The sequence below is a fragment of the Pygocentrus nattereri genome, chromosome 22, assembly GCF_015220715.1.
Source record: "Pygocentrus nattereri isolate fPygNat1 chromosome 22, fPygNat1.pri, whole genome shotgun sequence".
NCBI classification, from domain to species: domain Eukaryota; kingdom Metazoa; phylum Chordata; class Actinopteri; order Characiformes; family Serrasalmidae; genus Pygocentrus; species Pygocentrus nattereri.
This window is the reverse complement of record NC_051232.1, coordinates 25,575,085-25,591,691: the sequence shown is the minus strand read 5'-3', so window position 1 is coordinate 25,591,691 and position 16,607 is coordinate 25,575,085. Positions and strand designations below refer to the sequence as shown.

The 16,607-nt window shown below is 39.6% G+C and overlaps 1 protein-coding gene across 2 annotated transcripts; it reads left to right on the top strand.

The window, feature by feature from the left end:
- The first annotated feature begins 1,567 nt into the window (after nt 1–1,567).
- LOC108413303 (butyrophilin subfamily 2 member A2-like) lies at nt 1,568–12,839 on the top strand. Of its 2 annotated transcripts, none has more exons than XM_037533107.1 (12): nt 1,568–1,860; nt 3,180–3,239; nt 4,382–4,723; nt 4,872–5,030; nt 5,917–6,054; nt 6,853–6,948; nt 7,101–7,142; nt 7,876–7,965; nt 8,104–8,157; nt 9,335–9,430; nt 10,923–10,952; nt 11,041–12,839. In XM_037533107.1, the coding sequence occupies exons 1-12, from the start codon at nt 1,851–1,853 to the stop codon at nt 11,562–11,564; spliced, it is 1,641 nt and encodes a 546-aa protein (XP_037389004.1). In that variant the 5' UTR covers nt 1,568–1,850; the 3' UTR covers nt 11,565–12,839. The 2 variants fall into 2 exon arrangements, with proteins under 2 accessions (XP_037389004.1, XP_037389005.1); XM_037533108.1 differs by having other exon boundaries at nt 1,570–1,860; nt 10,926–10,952.
- Nucleotides 12,840–16,607: the final 3,768 nt, after the last annotated feature.

Sequence of the window (16,607 nt, the reverse complement as noted above, 5' to 3'; positions counted from 1 at the left end):
CCAAACCAGCTTAACCAGATTAGACAAGCATGGCATTCATTTTTTCAGCAGGGTCAATATTTAAGTCAGAATTTGGAGAACACATTACTTTGAAATATTAAGTCTTTTAAGTTTTGACTTACTGCTTCCAGAAACAGAACAGGGATAAAAGGTGAATGCTTGCTGCTCTGGTCGCTGGGAATGGGCTTCCATATATTTAGTGCCATGCTGGAAATTATGAAAAAACAACAACATCCTTGTGATGCTGTTAGCATTTGTGGCTGCTTTCCTTTCTCACACATTTGTACTGCTTATTTCAATCTGCTTCATCAACATGATGAATAAAGGTGATTTTGAGATAATGGAACAGTTGTGACCAATTGTGGTTGGAACTTCATTCTGCAAGAAGGTGGATGTCCAGGAACAGTGTTGGTGACCACTGATTAAGGCCAACACATTTTTGTGTTGAGCACTATATATATATATATATATATATATATATATATATATATATATATATATATGTGTGTGTGTGTGTGTGTGTGTGTGTGTGTGTGTGTGTGTGTGTGTGTGTGTGTGTGTGTGTGTGTGTACACTCACTGGCCACTTTATTAGGTACCTGTTCAGTTGCTTGTTAACACAAATAGCTAATTAGACAATCACATGGCCACAACTCACCTGCATTTAGGCGTGTAGAGGTGGTCAAGACAACTTGCTGAAGTGCAGACCGAGCATCAGAATGGGGAAGAACGGTGATTTAAGTGAGTTTGAACGTGGCGTGGTTGTTGGTGCCAGACGGGCTGGTATGAGTATTTCAGAAACTGCTGATCTACTGGGATTTTCACACACAACCGTCTCTAGGGTTTACAGAGAACGGTCTGAAAAACACACACACACACACACACACACACACACACACACATACATATATATATACATATACATATATATATACATATACATATATATATATATATATATATATATATATATATATATATATATATATATATATATATATACACACACATACATACATATTTTATATATATAGACACACTCTTTAGGCATAACATTCTGACCACCTCCTTGTTTCTATGCTCATTGTCCATTTTATCAGCTCCGCTTACTATATAAGTGCATTTTGTAGTTCTACAGTTACAGACTGTAGTCCATCTGTTTCTCATACTTTGTTAGCCCCCTTTTACCCTGTTCTTCAGTGATCAGGACCCTCACAGAGTAGGTAATATTTGGGTGGTGGATCATTCTCAGCACTACAGTAACACTGACGTGGTGGTGGTGTTAGTGTGTGTTGTGCTGGTCTGAGTGGATCAGACACAGCAGTGCTGCTGGAGATTTTAAACACCTCAGTGTCACTGCTGGAACCAAACCTATCCAGCCAGCAGCGTCCTGTGACCACTGATCAATCTACAAGATGGACCAACAGGGTAGGAGTGTCTAACAGAGTGGGACAGTGGGTGGACTCCAGCAGCACCGCTGTGTATCAGGAATTCAAAGAGAGCCCTCTACCGGCGACATACCGCTACTGCGGCGTTTTAAGGTGGACTGTAAAATTGGAATAAATCGTGAAAATATGACTCTACATGCTTATTATTCAGCAGTTACACTCAGAGGCATCGTTTTCAAGTTCTGCTTGAGCTTTAGGACCCAGTGTTTCTCCTCCTTTGGATCCTCCTGCAGGATCTTACCCAAAGGAGCGAAACCGAAAGTAAAGGAATTCCCCCTTTACTCCTTCCTTCTGTTCCTGTGTGAGGAACAGATTCAGTGGAAACTCTGGCTGTGTAAATACTAATTTACACCCCGGGAAGAAGCTCGCAGGTTTACGTTCCTCTCACTGTAGAGCTGACACCATGTCTGCGGGTAAGGAGCTCGTTTAGCTGGTGAGCTGTATCTTCTGCGTCGTGTTCTGACTGTTTTACCTCGGCAGGCTTTCCAGCGCTGGGCCAGGCTGGTCGAGCTGGAGCGAATGAAATGTGGATGTAGAACTGCTGGCTGTGTATTATAAAAGTATTAGGTTGTAATGTTAGTCTGCCTGACTGACATATCGGCGCGTGTGTGATGCGCGTGGTGAGGTCACGCGCGGGAACAGGCTAAATGCTGTGCTAAGCTTTAAAAATCATTTTCTCGTGGTAAATTAACAGGAGCTTGCCTGCTAATATACTCCACGGGGCAACTCTGTCATTTGATACGTATCTGAACCCCACAGAGGCTTTAAGCGGTTATTTTAGTTTATTGCATTTATTTCTTGCCCTGATATGTGTTATTTCTTTTAAATGGTTGTTTATATATGTTGGTGTATTATTCAAAAGGGACACAAATGAAGGAGGAATCTATTCCTGGACGAGATTTCCTTCATACCATTCCTTAAATGATAGTAAAGCATTGCTTATTTCTGCACCCCTAGAAGCTCTAGGGGCTGTGTCTGCCTGTAGGCCAGTGGTCACCAACCCCCCCAACCTGTTTGCTCATCCCCTCACACAGCACTGAGGCATCTGATCCAGCCAATCAAGGCCTTCTGAAGAAGTTAGTTAGCTGGAACAGTTGTGACCAATTGTTGTTGGTACATCACTCAGCAAGAAGAATTTAGATGTCCAGGTGACCGTTGATCCAGGCCAGGGGTCCCAACCCTGGTCCTAAAGGACCCCCTGTCCTGCACATTTTTAGGTTTACCTGCCAAAACACACCCACTTCAACTGAGAAAGGGCTTGTTAATCTGCAGGTCAGCATGATCTGGTGTGTTAATAGCGGGGAAAACACCAGAACGTGCCCAGCCGGGACTCCTCCATGACCACTGCTCTTGGCTAACGTGTAAACGCTGTAGAATAACTGTTCCTGAGCTGTTGAAATTTCACAAAAAACAATAACCAAGCTGTAGATTATAGAACATATTTTCACTTTAGCATTGCGCTTTTATTATTGTCCTTACTTCTACAGACAGTTTTGTACATTTACACTATTTTTCACATATTTTTGCATTTTTGTCAGTTTTTTTTACCTGTTTTACTCTTTTTACTACCTTTTGTTTCTTTTTTCTTGCTGTTCTGTTTAATGTTGCGCTGTTTAAACTATGTTTATATGTGTGAAAATTGGTACACAGGTGAAGTATACTGTTATTAGTTAGATGCCCTTGGTGACTGCATTCACATATGGAGAATATTCATGTCTGCTTGTGTTAACAGCTATAGTGCCGAGATGGGTTTGGCTGTTTCTCCCTCTGACTCTCAGTCAAGTGTCTTCTGGTGAGTAGTTGTTCGTTATCTTCTATGCTTGGGTTTTAATATGAGCCAAATTCATTTACATCTTGAAACCAAATTTCTTCAGATCAAATCTGCATATGGGTAAAGAAGGTAGCAAGCAGGGAAATTTATGCAGACAACTTCTAATTTATTATATCAATAGATATTCAGTGAGAGGTATATTAGCCCTTTTAAGATGCTCCACATCTGCTCCCCATGAAGAAAAATGGCACTTCATTAGGTAGTATCGCCTGTTTGCTGTTATATATCTCATTAGGTCTTGAGAGAAAGTTGAGTATTCAGTCCATGCTTCTTCTTAGAAATTCTACACCGTGTTAATATATCTGAATAAGGCCCAATCCCATTTCTTCTTTTTACCCCTACCCTTTGTTTTCGAGTGTCACCCTAACCCCTGGGAGCGGAGTTGAAATCTTGCCCTACAAAATGGGACGACCCTCAAATTAAAAACAAAAATAAAACACTTTGCTTTATTAAGAGCTACTAGTGCTGCTCTGTAGGCGACCCGGCCCAACATCAGTGATAGCAGTGAAGGGAAAAGTTCAGCTCCTCACTGCTGAGCTTTGGTTACATTTAGGACATCATATGCTTTCAAAGGGGGGCTATAAGACCATTATTTATTATTGCCCACCGCTAATTCATTGGTGATATGAAGATGAAGTCAGTTATTCTTGTCAAATTTTACCGTTCCACTTTAAATGGTGCAGCAGTTACATTCTGGCGCTTCAGCTGTCAGTACTGCCCGACTATTTAAGGTGGAACAGGAAAATTAGCTAGCTAGCTGCCGAGACATTAGCATACTTTTAGCGATGTGACCATAATAATTGACCATAAGGAATGATCATAATACATTGAAACGACTTTAAACTAAGATAATACAATGGTCATCATAATTTTAACTGAGAAAAGACTCACATTTGTGGGTTTCTTTGGTCTCTTGCTCAGCCATCTTGCTGGTTTTTCTTTTTTTTCCGTTTAGAGTCTAGAAGCGTGAAATGGGATTGGGCCTAAATGTGTTGGGGGGCGGGTACTCTTTCACTAACAGCACATCACAACAGCTGCATAGGTAAACTCTGTCAAAGAATCGGTGTTTTCCAGCTGTACCACCCAACCTCTCTCTATTCCAGCTTCATTTTCCATAGAGGTTCCTAAGGCTCCAGTCTCAGGCCTGAATGGAGATTCGGTGTCTTTGCCCTGCACTGTCTCAAAGAGTATAGACGCGAAGAAGTTTGAAGTGCGCTGGTACCGTCCATCAATGTACTCTACACCAGTTCTGTTGTACAAGAGTGGCCAGATTGTGGAGATCTCAGCAAAGCACCAGGGCAGAGTGTCATTCTTAGGAGCCCTGGAAAAAGGGGATGTGTCTCTGAAACTGGACAACCTCACAGTAGCAGATGAAGGATTGTACATTTGTCAGGTTAGCAGTGACAGCTGGTATGAGATGAGCAACATGTCCCTCAAAATACGAGGTAAAGCTGAACTCTTTCTCTGAGTCAAACTCTTGTTGGCTTAGTGCACCATTTGAATGGTGTTTCTTGACACAGTGCTAGCACTCACAGAATGTGCCTGGCTAAAAGGTATTGGTGAATTTCATTGTGTAATTATTCTATCTCCTAGCGGTGGGCTCCATTCCCATCCTCTCTGTAGCTCATGCAGAAGAAGGTCAGGTGAATGTTTCCTGTCACTCACATGGTTGGCTACCAAAACCATCACTAAACTGGAGAGATGGAACGGGGAGAGAACTGAAACACCAAAGCAAAGACACGTTCAGCAAAGGTAACCCTGTTTTAATGCTCTTCGTTATATTTTCAGTGACATTCAGCCAAATAGCAGATTTACAATGTCCCTCTCACTCTAAATGTGGTCAATCGGTGTTTGAAACTCAGTAGTTTTGTCAGCTGCAGCAATAATATATACCAAAGCTACACATAACTAATGACATTAATCAAAGCCAACATCACTTTATGAGTAAACTCTCAGAGTTAAACAGGCTGCTGTTGTTAATGAGCCATTAAGACTGATCTGTGTAAATAAGCCTCTGTTCTGATTGGCTGCCTGTGTGCTTGCCCGGCTGAAACACTCCTTAAAACTGTAAATTCAGAGAAGGCTTTCTCTGAAGCTCATTCATCATTTGTGGATTAGAACATCAAATCCTCTTATTAATAAAATGTGAGGAAAGTTTAGTTTTGTAAGATGGAATAATCTCAGGGTTGTGTCTATAGGCACCAAATGTAAGCTCTGCTCTACCATACAGAAAACCACATAAACAAGAATATTTGAGAAACAACAACCTTGCATGGTTTGGAGAAAGTACTAGTTTAAGTGTACAGTTTGCATGATGCTAATTGATGAGGTATTGCCTCAGTGCAAAACTAAAGAAGCAAACTAAAGACACTAAACATGTCTTGATTGGTTGGCCACGTTTGGGGTGAGAGAGAAATTGTTTACATTTGACTTTTAGCCAAGCTGTAGATTTAAACCCTGACATAAATGCAAAAAGCCTACAATACAATAAAGATCAACAGCATTTGAATGAAAAATTCAGTAGTAAACAGGTTAATGTTCCTGCTTTGTCGGGTTTTCATTTTCGCCCATACATCCACTCTTAAAATGACTCTTCACTTCTCTCCCTCTCTCTCTCTCTCTCATATATATACATTAGATTCTGAAGGGTTGATGAGTGTGAGCTCTTGGCTGCTCGTATCTTCCTCTGACTTAGGGTGGCTGTCCTGCATTGTGGCTTTGTCTGCCTCTAATCAAGAGATGAGAGAAAGCAGAGTTGTGCCACACATCCCAACAGGTGATGCTCTATATTTACACAGAAAATGTTCCCATTACTATATCAAGAGAAATTTGTCTTGCTTTTTCAAATAAAAGGATTTCATGTATTGTGTAAACAACTGTAGTGCATGTAAGGAAACTAAACAGTGAAAACAGCTCATGTTAAATTCGTTATGCTTGTGATGTCACAACCAATGTCACAACCCTTCAGGTTGAATTGAAACGGAGTGTTGTTCATGTCGACAGCCTGTAGCAGAGTTATTGTAGAGTTGTGGGGGAAATGATTAAGCGTTATACTGTTCCTAGCTGTCAGGAAGCAAATGTATCATTGCAGCCTTCCTAAGTATCCACACATCCAAATGGAATAGGGTAAACCTAATCTTTCCCCAATATACTTGTGGATTTGGTCAAACAGCACCAGGGACAAGTTGACAGGACACTTTACTAGCCAGGTAAAAACACCAAATGTGGTTTAAATTGTTTTAACAACTCCATCATTGTGGAAGAAGCACAGTGTTCATGGTAAACGGTGTTTTAATGCCTTAAACAATTTAAATAGCAAATGATTGTTGCAGCAAACTCATAAGTAGGCAAGAAGCATACTGCAATCTGCAAATCGTTTTGTGTGATGTAGCACAAATTTGGCCCAAAATCTAAAACAACAGTCGTGTTTTGATTATTGAGAATCTCTGAATGAAAACACCACAATATTTCGGAGGAAACGCAATTATCACTACAAATCTCTCTAAACAAACATAACACAGTCACAGCAGAAAAGCCTTAAGACTATGAATTTGTTGGTTTTGTATGTGTGTAGTTGCAGATTCATGGAAAGAAGCCTTCATCGTGGTCCTCCTCATCTTGCTGCTGTCCATCTTGGGGTTTGGAGTGTATTTTATCCTAAATCGGAAAGGTGCTTTTCTAAAGTAGGGCTGCACTGTTGCTTACACTGTTATCTATTTCACATTTAACTCATGGAATCCTGAAGTCTGTGAATTTTTAAGTGATACACTGCTGGCTGATAGAGTGCTGTCTAACACTGAATGTGTGTCTCTTGCGCTGAAGGTTTGATTTGTTCCAAGAAACAGAAGAAAGAAGATGCAGAAAGTAAGATGCTGGGTTAAAACTTATTTACAAGCTGAGTGAATGAATGAATGTCTGTAAAGACAGGTTACATACAAAGCAGCAATAGCTTAATTGGTGGCCGTCAGAAACTCAAGCACTATTGCAGCCTTAAAATATTGAAGTCAGAGGGACATGATTTAAATGGTGAGCTGCTGTCCCAGTTACAACAGAATTATTAGTGATTTTATATTAAAGTGAAATTCCTGCTATATTAAGTGGTTAAGATGTAAATAAAGTCATTCACAGTGTTTTGACATGAAAGTTACATGAAAAGGTTACACTGCCTGTGCTTGAGACATTGTTTAACATATTTTTTAATTAAAATTCATGGGTATCACTATTTTATCATTATCAACATTACATATAAAACTCAGAAGACTCATTTGCTGTGTAGTAGTTTACCTAATATTGCTATGTTGATTAACTGCTGCTACATTTCGACTAAACACTACCTGTACTTCCTTTTTTACAATCTGTAGATCTGATTTGGGAATGTTGGGTTTTCTTTCACACAGCATTTCATTTTGGCCCCTAAATCAAATCAAATCATAAGGAGAAAGAGGTGCCTAATCACCACCACAATGAGTTTATGGATTAGAATTCATTACCAAGCCAAACAAATTGTGTAGTGCAGTTGAGTTTTATGAATCTGGTCCAATTCTGTTAAATATCAGAAAAATTCAAATTACAAAACAGCAATAACTTTGTGTCTTAGACTTAGAAATTCAACCACTGAACTCCAGTGCGGAGAAGCAGCCGCATGAAGCTCCCACAGCAGATGCACCTCATCAGTCTTTGTTAAAAGGTTGGTTAAAACTCTCACCATCTATTAATGTTTGTTCATATTGATTTAAATCTTCATACAAATATCAGACTAAGAGTTCTGTGCTTTCCACCTCAGGTAATATTCTAAAAACAGTGTCTGTTCTTGGTGTGTTTGTAGGAGTAGATGACCATCAGGTTCCTGAACAACAGGTGGACGGAGCACTCACTGCAGGTACAATTTAGAGCAGATTAAAGATCCGAGCAATTAGAAACACTACATTAGATTTAATGTGGAATACATTTCAGTAAAAAGGTTAAGTATTACTGGCTGAAATGTAAAGCTAGGCAATAATAGGTGTATATATATAGATGTTAAGGTGTAGGGATAAAGGAGACTTCTTTGATAACATCCTGCTAAAGATAATATAAGATGTTTCAATGAAATGTTAGTAAACAGGCATAAGCCATTTGTTTTATTATTCAGAAACTAAACTACTGAATTCATCTCCTATGGATAAAGATCAGCAAAAACAGACCATACAGCTACACCTGAAGCACAGCTACACTTAAAGCACCTACCTGTTACTAGCTGAGACTGTAGGTAGCAGGAGAGCAGCAGTAAAACACTTTGTATAAATATTTGTGTACACTTGTTGGAAGTTTTACATACTGTACTGGACCCAGTAGTGATGTTTTACATTGTACAAGTTTGGGTAAATACATCAAATCAACAACATTTTACAATACAACACACAAAACATTAAAAATGTCTGCAGAACTGAAAGTGATCTCTGTAAATGGTTATATATATATATATATATATATTTTTTTTTTTTTTTTTTGGTTGGGTAAACACACATCAGCCACTTTATTAACAATGCTTGTACGGCTTCTCTATCTTGCAGTTTTCCAGTCAGTCGTGGGGCAGCATTGCAGTGCATAACCAAAATCATGCAGACATGGTTTCAAGGGTTTAAGTTAATGTTCACTTCAAAATGAATTCTGAAAAAAATGTGATTTTTTTCAGAAGGCTCACTAAAACTGGACTGTTGAAGCACATTTTAAGTCCTGAAGAACTGAGACTGAGAGTCATGGAGGGCTCCTTAACAAAATGGACAGTGAGGGTCTATTTGCAGAGAACATGGGCTCTCACCAACAATATTTGCTGCTAAAATGTTAATTATGGAACATTTTAGAGAACATCTAAGAACGTTTCATTGAAATCTACACAACAATGAACTTTTCAAAACTACTCAGTGTACTCAGAATCCCAACTGGAATAGCTTGTCCAGTGCTGGGATACAGTTCTCTATGTTGTCTTGATTGTCAGTGTTGCAATCAAATGTTGCAATAAGTCAGTCAAACTGAACTTGTACCATAGTAGTATCTCCTGTGTCTTCTGTTCTCAGAAAAGGACCCAGTGAACCCATCCCATGTGGATAAAAATCATCAGGAGCAAAATAAACCTCAAACTGTACTTACAGATCCTCAGACTGCATTAGCAGGTGGGTCAAAACTCTAATGAGTACCAAATAATTCACAGCACATGCACTTTAAGTCATCACATGGACTTCACACACTTGGTTTAACACAAGAGCCTGAATATACCTTAATGGAATCCTATATAAGTATTCTTAAATTTAATGTGCTAAACAGGGTGCTTTAATCTACACCACTCACAAAAAGTCAGGGATATTTGGCTTTTCGGGTGAAATTTCAGGATCCACCTAAAATGCGCTCTAACCTTTACAGGTGAACTTAATGTGACCTCAAAACTTTTGAATGCACATGTCCAACTGTTCACTGTTTCCCTTGGGATCCATGGGATCGGCTGAGTCGCCATGTAGAGGCTCATAACTCTGTACCACAGAACCTCAATGACCTGAGGGCCGCCCTTCAAGACGAGTGGGATGCCACGCCTCAGCAGACAATAAGTCGACTTGTGAACAGCATGAGACGTCGTTGTCAAGCTGTAATTGATGCTCAACAGCACATGACAAGTTATTGAGACATTGACATTTTTTTGTTGGGGTGTACCCACCACTGCTATTGGCTTTTGTTTCAGTAAATTGTTTGAGATGAGGAGCTCACATTGCGTGCTTCTACTTAAATGCCCTACTTTCATGATATAATATCACTGTAGCGTGAACTTTTTATGTCTTCCATAAATTTCACCCGAAAGCCAAATATCCTAACTTTTTGTGAGCAGTGTATTACAGAAACTGCCGATTTCCTGGTATTTTCGTGCACTATAGTGTATAAAGAGTGGGGCAAAAAACAGAAAACATTTAGTGAGTGACAGTTCTGTGGGTAACAGGACTATTTTTTACAACAGTGTTTTACAACACGCTGAACCCTTAGGTGGAAGGGATCCAAAAGAATCCAAACTGTTCTGAGATCAGTAGGGGGTCCTACCCAGTGTTAGAATGGTTTTTCCTAATAATGTGGTCTGTAAATATGGAGTCTCAACACTATATTTGACTAATTTGTTAAAATGTACACCATTTGTACCACGCTGGTTATCTCAGGAAGATACTTTTAGGCCTGGACCATTTCTTAACTGGCTTGAGAGTATGTTCTATTCTATTCTATTGAGAGAGCATTTCCTTCAAATCTGTATAAAATCTATCCAGAAGTTAACACTTTAAAGGGAATTCACTTGTTATTATTTACTTTTATCAATACATGCGTGGTATATTGAAGTAACAGTGTTTACCGCATGAAATACAGTGTACCACTTTTCTACAACGTACTACCATTCACCAAAAGTCTGAATAACACTCCTATAACGCATGACTTTAATAATCAGGCTTACATATGGACACTATTGTAATTCAGATGAGTCTTACAGCTTGTCGGTTTATTTTGAAGTTGGTTCATATTCTTAACTTCTGCCTAAGGTATTGAGTAGAAAAGATATTGAGCAGAAAACCTACAGTCTACTGTTATTGTGACTGACATAGCTGCTGTATTGGTAATGTGATGTTTTTATTTAAGCAGAGTGGAAGGAGATGAAAAGGTTTAAAGGTAAGAAATGACCTCACTTTAACACAACATTGCTGTACTCTTGTGAGTATGTACTGTAAGATAATAAAACACTCATCTGTTTCTGCAGTGAACCTCACCATAGACCCAAAAGAAAATCCACAATTCCTCATGATATCAGGAAAGTCAATATGCTGCTCTGACCTAGAAGACATAAATGATGAGGAAAAGATCTTCGCTCTGTGTAAAGAGGCGTTCAGCTCTGGAAAACATTACTGGGAGGTGAAGGTGATGGAGAGGAATGAAGAGAAACTCTCGTGGTATGTTGGAGTGGCGAGTGAAGAAGCTGAGCGAATGTACAAGGTCCCTTTAACTCCAGCTAATGGATTCTGGGTTCTCTGTTATGAAAAGGAACCTGAAGAGCACTGTGGAGTTTACAGTGTAAATATTAAAATGCCAGAACAGTTAAAAACAGGTAGTAAAAAGATTTCAACGCTAGGAGTGTTTGTAGACTGTGATAACTGCACTGTGTCCTTTTATGACACTGATAGAAAATCACTGATCTACACTTTCACTAACCTGAGACCTGGTAAATCACTATATCCTCTGATCAGCCCCGGAATAAGAGACAGATTTCGCATAACCGTCTGTTAAAGTAAGATGCAAGGAGAGACCCGATGGGCAGCTTTGTAGTAGTATGATCTTATGAAGTTGGTGATCTTATCCTCTTTTATTACATGGCATGCAGTTATGTGTGCAGCTAGCAAGTCTGCTCAGCATGTCTAAGTAGAATTGTCATTCCAGCCAAATCAGTGTGGGACCTTTTGAATCACTGGAATCACAGCATCATGTTTCCTATTTGAAAGTACAGTAATATTTAATGTTAGGATAAAATCACAACACTTGTGGTTGAGTTGTGACTTTGACACTTCAACACACTTCTTTTGGTCCTTTCTTTTGCAGTCATACACTACGACTGAATATATCACCATCACATGAAAACCTTCTATCTCCAGCTGTTCTTTCCATTGTGTTAAAATGTAATGAACGGATGCATCAATGCTCTAAAAAAACTTGGGGGAAAAACGCTTATTACATTCATTTCCATGATAATGTTTTTTCCTCCTCCTGTAATTCTGCCATTTTGGAGAGACAAGGTGTTTTTCTGACAGTGATGATGTAAAACAGCTGGAATTTCTGTCTTTTTTCCATTAGAACAAACTAAACCATGTTTTATATTACAGAAAATACTGATTCTATGTTGATACTCACATGAAACGTGTGACTGGCATTTATTTGCATTAATACATGACTTTATACAGAACATACTGAGTAAATTTTACACATACTCTGTGCTTCTATATCATTATTAATCAGATAAGATAAAGTATGGAGTGTCTGAACTGTATGGAAGCCTGTCAGATATCCATAATAATTTAAGTGCTAATGTACTTATATTGTGTTGTCTTGAAAATAACTGGCTTACTTAAGGATCACTGGTACCTTTTTCCATTCAATAAACTACTCTGGTGAGGTTTTTACTGGTTATTGATTAGTGTTTTACTCGCCACGGTATTCACGAGGAGAAGAATCACAGGAATGTTGATGTTGATGAAGACTGGCATGTTGATAAAGCTGAATGTGTTGGCTAACAATTCTAGACATAACTGACAGGTACAATTCATCCTTCCTTTTGGATCTGAACTTGCATCTGGATGATGTATGCTACATTCAATAACTTTGATAATATTTCTGGAATGTAGACTACAGTGAACCCCTGTGTCACTGAGGATGTACCAACATCTTATACCAACAGTAGAAAGCCAAGTATTGCCTTTAATAGTTTAGGACTGGAAGCCTTTTTGTGATTACAGGTCATAAAAACCAAGGTGAAGTCTATTTTGTAATACAGGTTTCTGGACTACTTCATCTGTTGTTCTGTGTTTTCTCCGTTTTCTTCTCTTTCAAATATTTACTGATCATTTGCTGTGCAGTGATGCAATTTTTTTGCAATTAAATATTGTGCTTCTACCTTCATCTCAGTGTGCTTAAAACATGTAGCCTTATAGGAATTGACACATCCTAATAATGTTGATAGCTGTAAATAAGAGCTATAAATAAAACAGAGAAGCTACCGAATACAGAATAAAACCAAGTCAAAAGTACTGTACCTACATTCTGCATACCCGTTTGAAATAGTCACTTTGTCTTACAGCCAGAAATCAAAACTCCCAAAAAATCTTCCTCCTGCTTTATTTACACATTTGGCCGAACATTCGGGTAGTGGGGAAAAAGCAAAGGGTTCTGAAAATGAAAAACTGGAATAATAGGGTTGGAAAAATGATCAGTCCCTTGACTCAGTACTTTGTAGGGCCACCTTTCGCTTTCATTACAGCCATCGGTCTGCTGGACATGTTCCTTTCAGCTTTGGGATATAGACTGGGGAATATTTCTTCCTGTTCATTCTTCCTTGCAGAATGTTCAGGTTCAATCACATATCGTGGTGACCAGCAATCTGTGGTGTATCTCGATATAAATGCCAGTGTAACATTTTCACAGTTTTCTCTGGGGCCGTTTGGTCACCAGATCTTAATTAATATAATTAACATATATTTGCATGTTGCACAGTTAGAAAAGGAAATGGAAAAGTGGAAAATGAAAAGTGAATCTCCAGCCGGTGGCGCTGAGGTTCGTTTTCATTCTCCTTTTCATTCTGACAGTTAAAGCGCGTCCACGCCGAAAACTGAATCACAGATTTATTGATTTATCCGTTTTGCATTTTCATTTTAATGTAGCGCCCCTTAACTCTCGGCTATGCTGTATGAGTTCGGTGTGTTCGTGCTCTTTTTTAATTTAATTATGAGCTGTCAGAAAGTGCTTAAATAAAACAGGCAGTTATAAATACAGGCTAGTGCAGGAACCCTTCTGAATAATATTTCACCTCAGTTATAATTTACCTTCCCAAATATGACAGGTTTACCCAGAGTAACACTGACTATTATAACTTACAACAAAACAAACCAGCTTCTATTGATTAATACAAATAAACACAGAGGATTACTGTGTCTTGGGCTGGGGTATTTATTACAACCAGCTTTAAAAAAAATGGAATTCACTCAATTTGGTCACTCAAATCTGATGTCTCTTTTGGTCACATAACAAAAAAAACATGAAATACACAATTTAGTGTTCAGTGGTTTCCCAGAAATATCTAGTAACTCCCTATTAATACACAGCACTAATGTGGGCACACACTCAAATTATATCAGTAAGCTCAAATTGACCTGGTCAGAAATAAATGCGGGGACCCCTTTCTCTCTCTGGGTGTGTCTCTCGTGGGGGCCTCGAACTAAATGGCCGCGCAAAAAAAAAAAAAAAAAAAAACCACAAACACTGAACTTGCCTGGACTCACTCAGGGTCTAAGGTGGGGGATGGAGTGGAGAGCTGCTACCTTGCTTCTGAGAGGGAAACCCAGCGTGGCCAGAGGAAGTCTGAGCCTCGCGGCAGCTCAGACCGCTCTCTGGTTTTCCCGAGGCGGTGTAGAAGATGCACCAGCAGCTGGTGGGTCTCCCAGTCTCACTGATAAGCTCACCGAGAGGGCGGACTGGATAGCCGGCTGGGCTGATGCCAGCAGAGCTTAGTGCAGCAGTGACTCCGGGCAGAGCTTCACTTTATGAGGGAGAGTTTCCCTCGTTTCCCACAAGGCAGTCCACTGGGGGGGTTCTCTGGTCGACAAGCTGGCTCTTGACTTGATGAGAAACCTCAATATAACGTGTTTTACATGACTTTGTCTACCTGTATCTGCAGTGTTCTCTCCTCTCTCCACCCACACACACACACACCTCTCCTCCCGCCCCCACACAGACAGAGCGCCAATCAGCAGGCGAGGAAGTGTTAAACAGAGATTGACACCTTTTTACAGCAAATGAGAACACTTAACTCCGGAGTATCAGACGTGGCATTTTAACATTTTTATAGTTTTTAAATAATTTTAAACATTTTAAAACAAGGTCGCTTTATGAAATGAAAGAAAAGGTTAGCCACAAATTTACAAGGGGCTACATTAATTTAGTCAGATTTGCAGCCGATCGCTATGAAAAAGAAATAAAGTAAATTTGGCATTTTGATTTTAGTTTTGACACGTATTCTGCGTTTCATGAAGAAAAGCCAAAGTGAAGCTTTTGTTTTCTTTTGTCTGTTAGCTTCTGCATTTTAGATTTGGCCGTGAAAAACAGAATAACGACTAAAATAAAGTGACAAACCGGCGTTTTCAATTTATTTTTAATTTTGTCACAAACGGCTGAAAAATTAAATCGCAAATGAAGGCATTTCATTTCATTTTCAACTTTGCCAGGATATTTGCGCAGATGTTTGTAATAAGAAATGGCAAAAAGAGGTTTGCGTTCACATTTTACTGTTTTCGGTTCCTTTCTGGCTGGATTTGCCTCCTATAATAAACTCGGGTTTCATGACGCATGTACACAAATCTGACCAGCAGGTGGCGCCAGAGTGCGGTGCTTCGAGCGCTTCAAAACAATGAATCTTTTTTGGAATCGGTTCAAAACTTCAGAAAGCCTCGGTTCTCGGTTCTCCCGTGACTACAGTTTAACCTTATTTCTACTAAAAAGACAACCAATGAAAGCCCAGGGATTCCCCTCCTGGCTCAGAGGAGAGAGTCTGAGGAGAGTCAGATTTTTTGAGAGTGAGAGTGAGAGAGAGAGAGAGAGAGAGAGAGAGAGAGAGAGAGAGAGAGAGAGAGAGAAGATCTGAATACAGCATAACTAAACTCATGAAGCCTCTACCGAAATTTCCGGCCAGGCTGCTGCCAGAAGTCAGCAGGACGGAGCAGGAGTCTGCGGCTGAGCTCGGTTTAAGAAGCGTGAATACAGGTGGCACTAATTGCACTTCATTACCGCAGGGTCGAGGCTGTGCCTCCCTCTGGTGGCTGGTCGTGGTATTGCAGATGGCCCTTTACTACCCTGCTGAAAACAACAGCACATAAAGCCATAGAAATGACCCCGCTGGGTGACCAGCTCAACCAGCACAAACATAAACAACTTTATATCCTGTTTTTTAATATGAGCGTCCAGAACACGTTTACAGGGGAAGAAAGAAGCCTACTTTACACGCCCCCTGCCCAACCCCCCACCACCATCCAGTCACTTTGGGACATGGCCAAAAGATGAATGTAAAGGGCGACATGCATGTTCAAATTCTCTTAAAAACTGGAAAAAAAGAAAAAAAACTGAAAAAAGGTTCTGACAGCAACGACATTAATAATGTCGGTTACTGCTGACCAACATACCAGCACCCAAAAAAAACAGCATATGCTGGGGTTGCTTTGGTGACCAGTCACGCTGGTTATTCTGGCAGGGAACACAGCTAACTAGGTAGTCATTACCATCCATTAGTGGCCTGTTGTTATAGTTATAATGCACGCCGCTTTGATTCTTAACGCAGTTCAACATCTATTAGACACTTCTGTAGATTCAGAATATCTCAGCCAATTTAAGGGTTAAAAATCACCGTTGGCCTGTTACAAAAACAAGAATTATTCATGTCAACAGCTTGTGTGTCTTTTACTGTAGCACTGGCACCGCAATGTACTGATCAAAACCATCTTAAAGGAATAAACACAACAAAGGAAACTGAATGTAGTCTTTTTATTCATATATAAGTACAGAAAAGACATAAAA

Bases quoted from the DNA above. Each gene is read 5' to 3' on its own strand.
- LOC108413303 (XM_037533107.1), top strand. The intron at 8,158-9,334 runs GTACAATTTAGA...TTCTGTTCTCAG, and splicing joins GGACGGAGCACTCACTGCAG to AAAAGGACCCAGTGAACCCA. The intron at 9,431-10,922 runs GTGGGTCAAAAC...TTTTTATTTAAG, and splicing joins TCCTCAGACTGCATTAGCAG to CAGAGTGGAAGGAGATGAAA.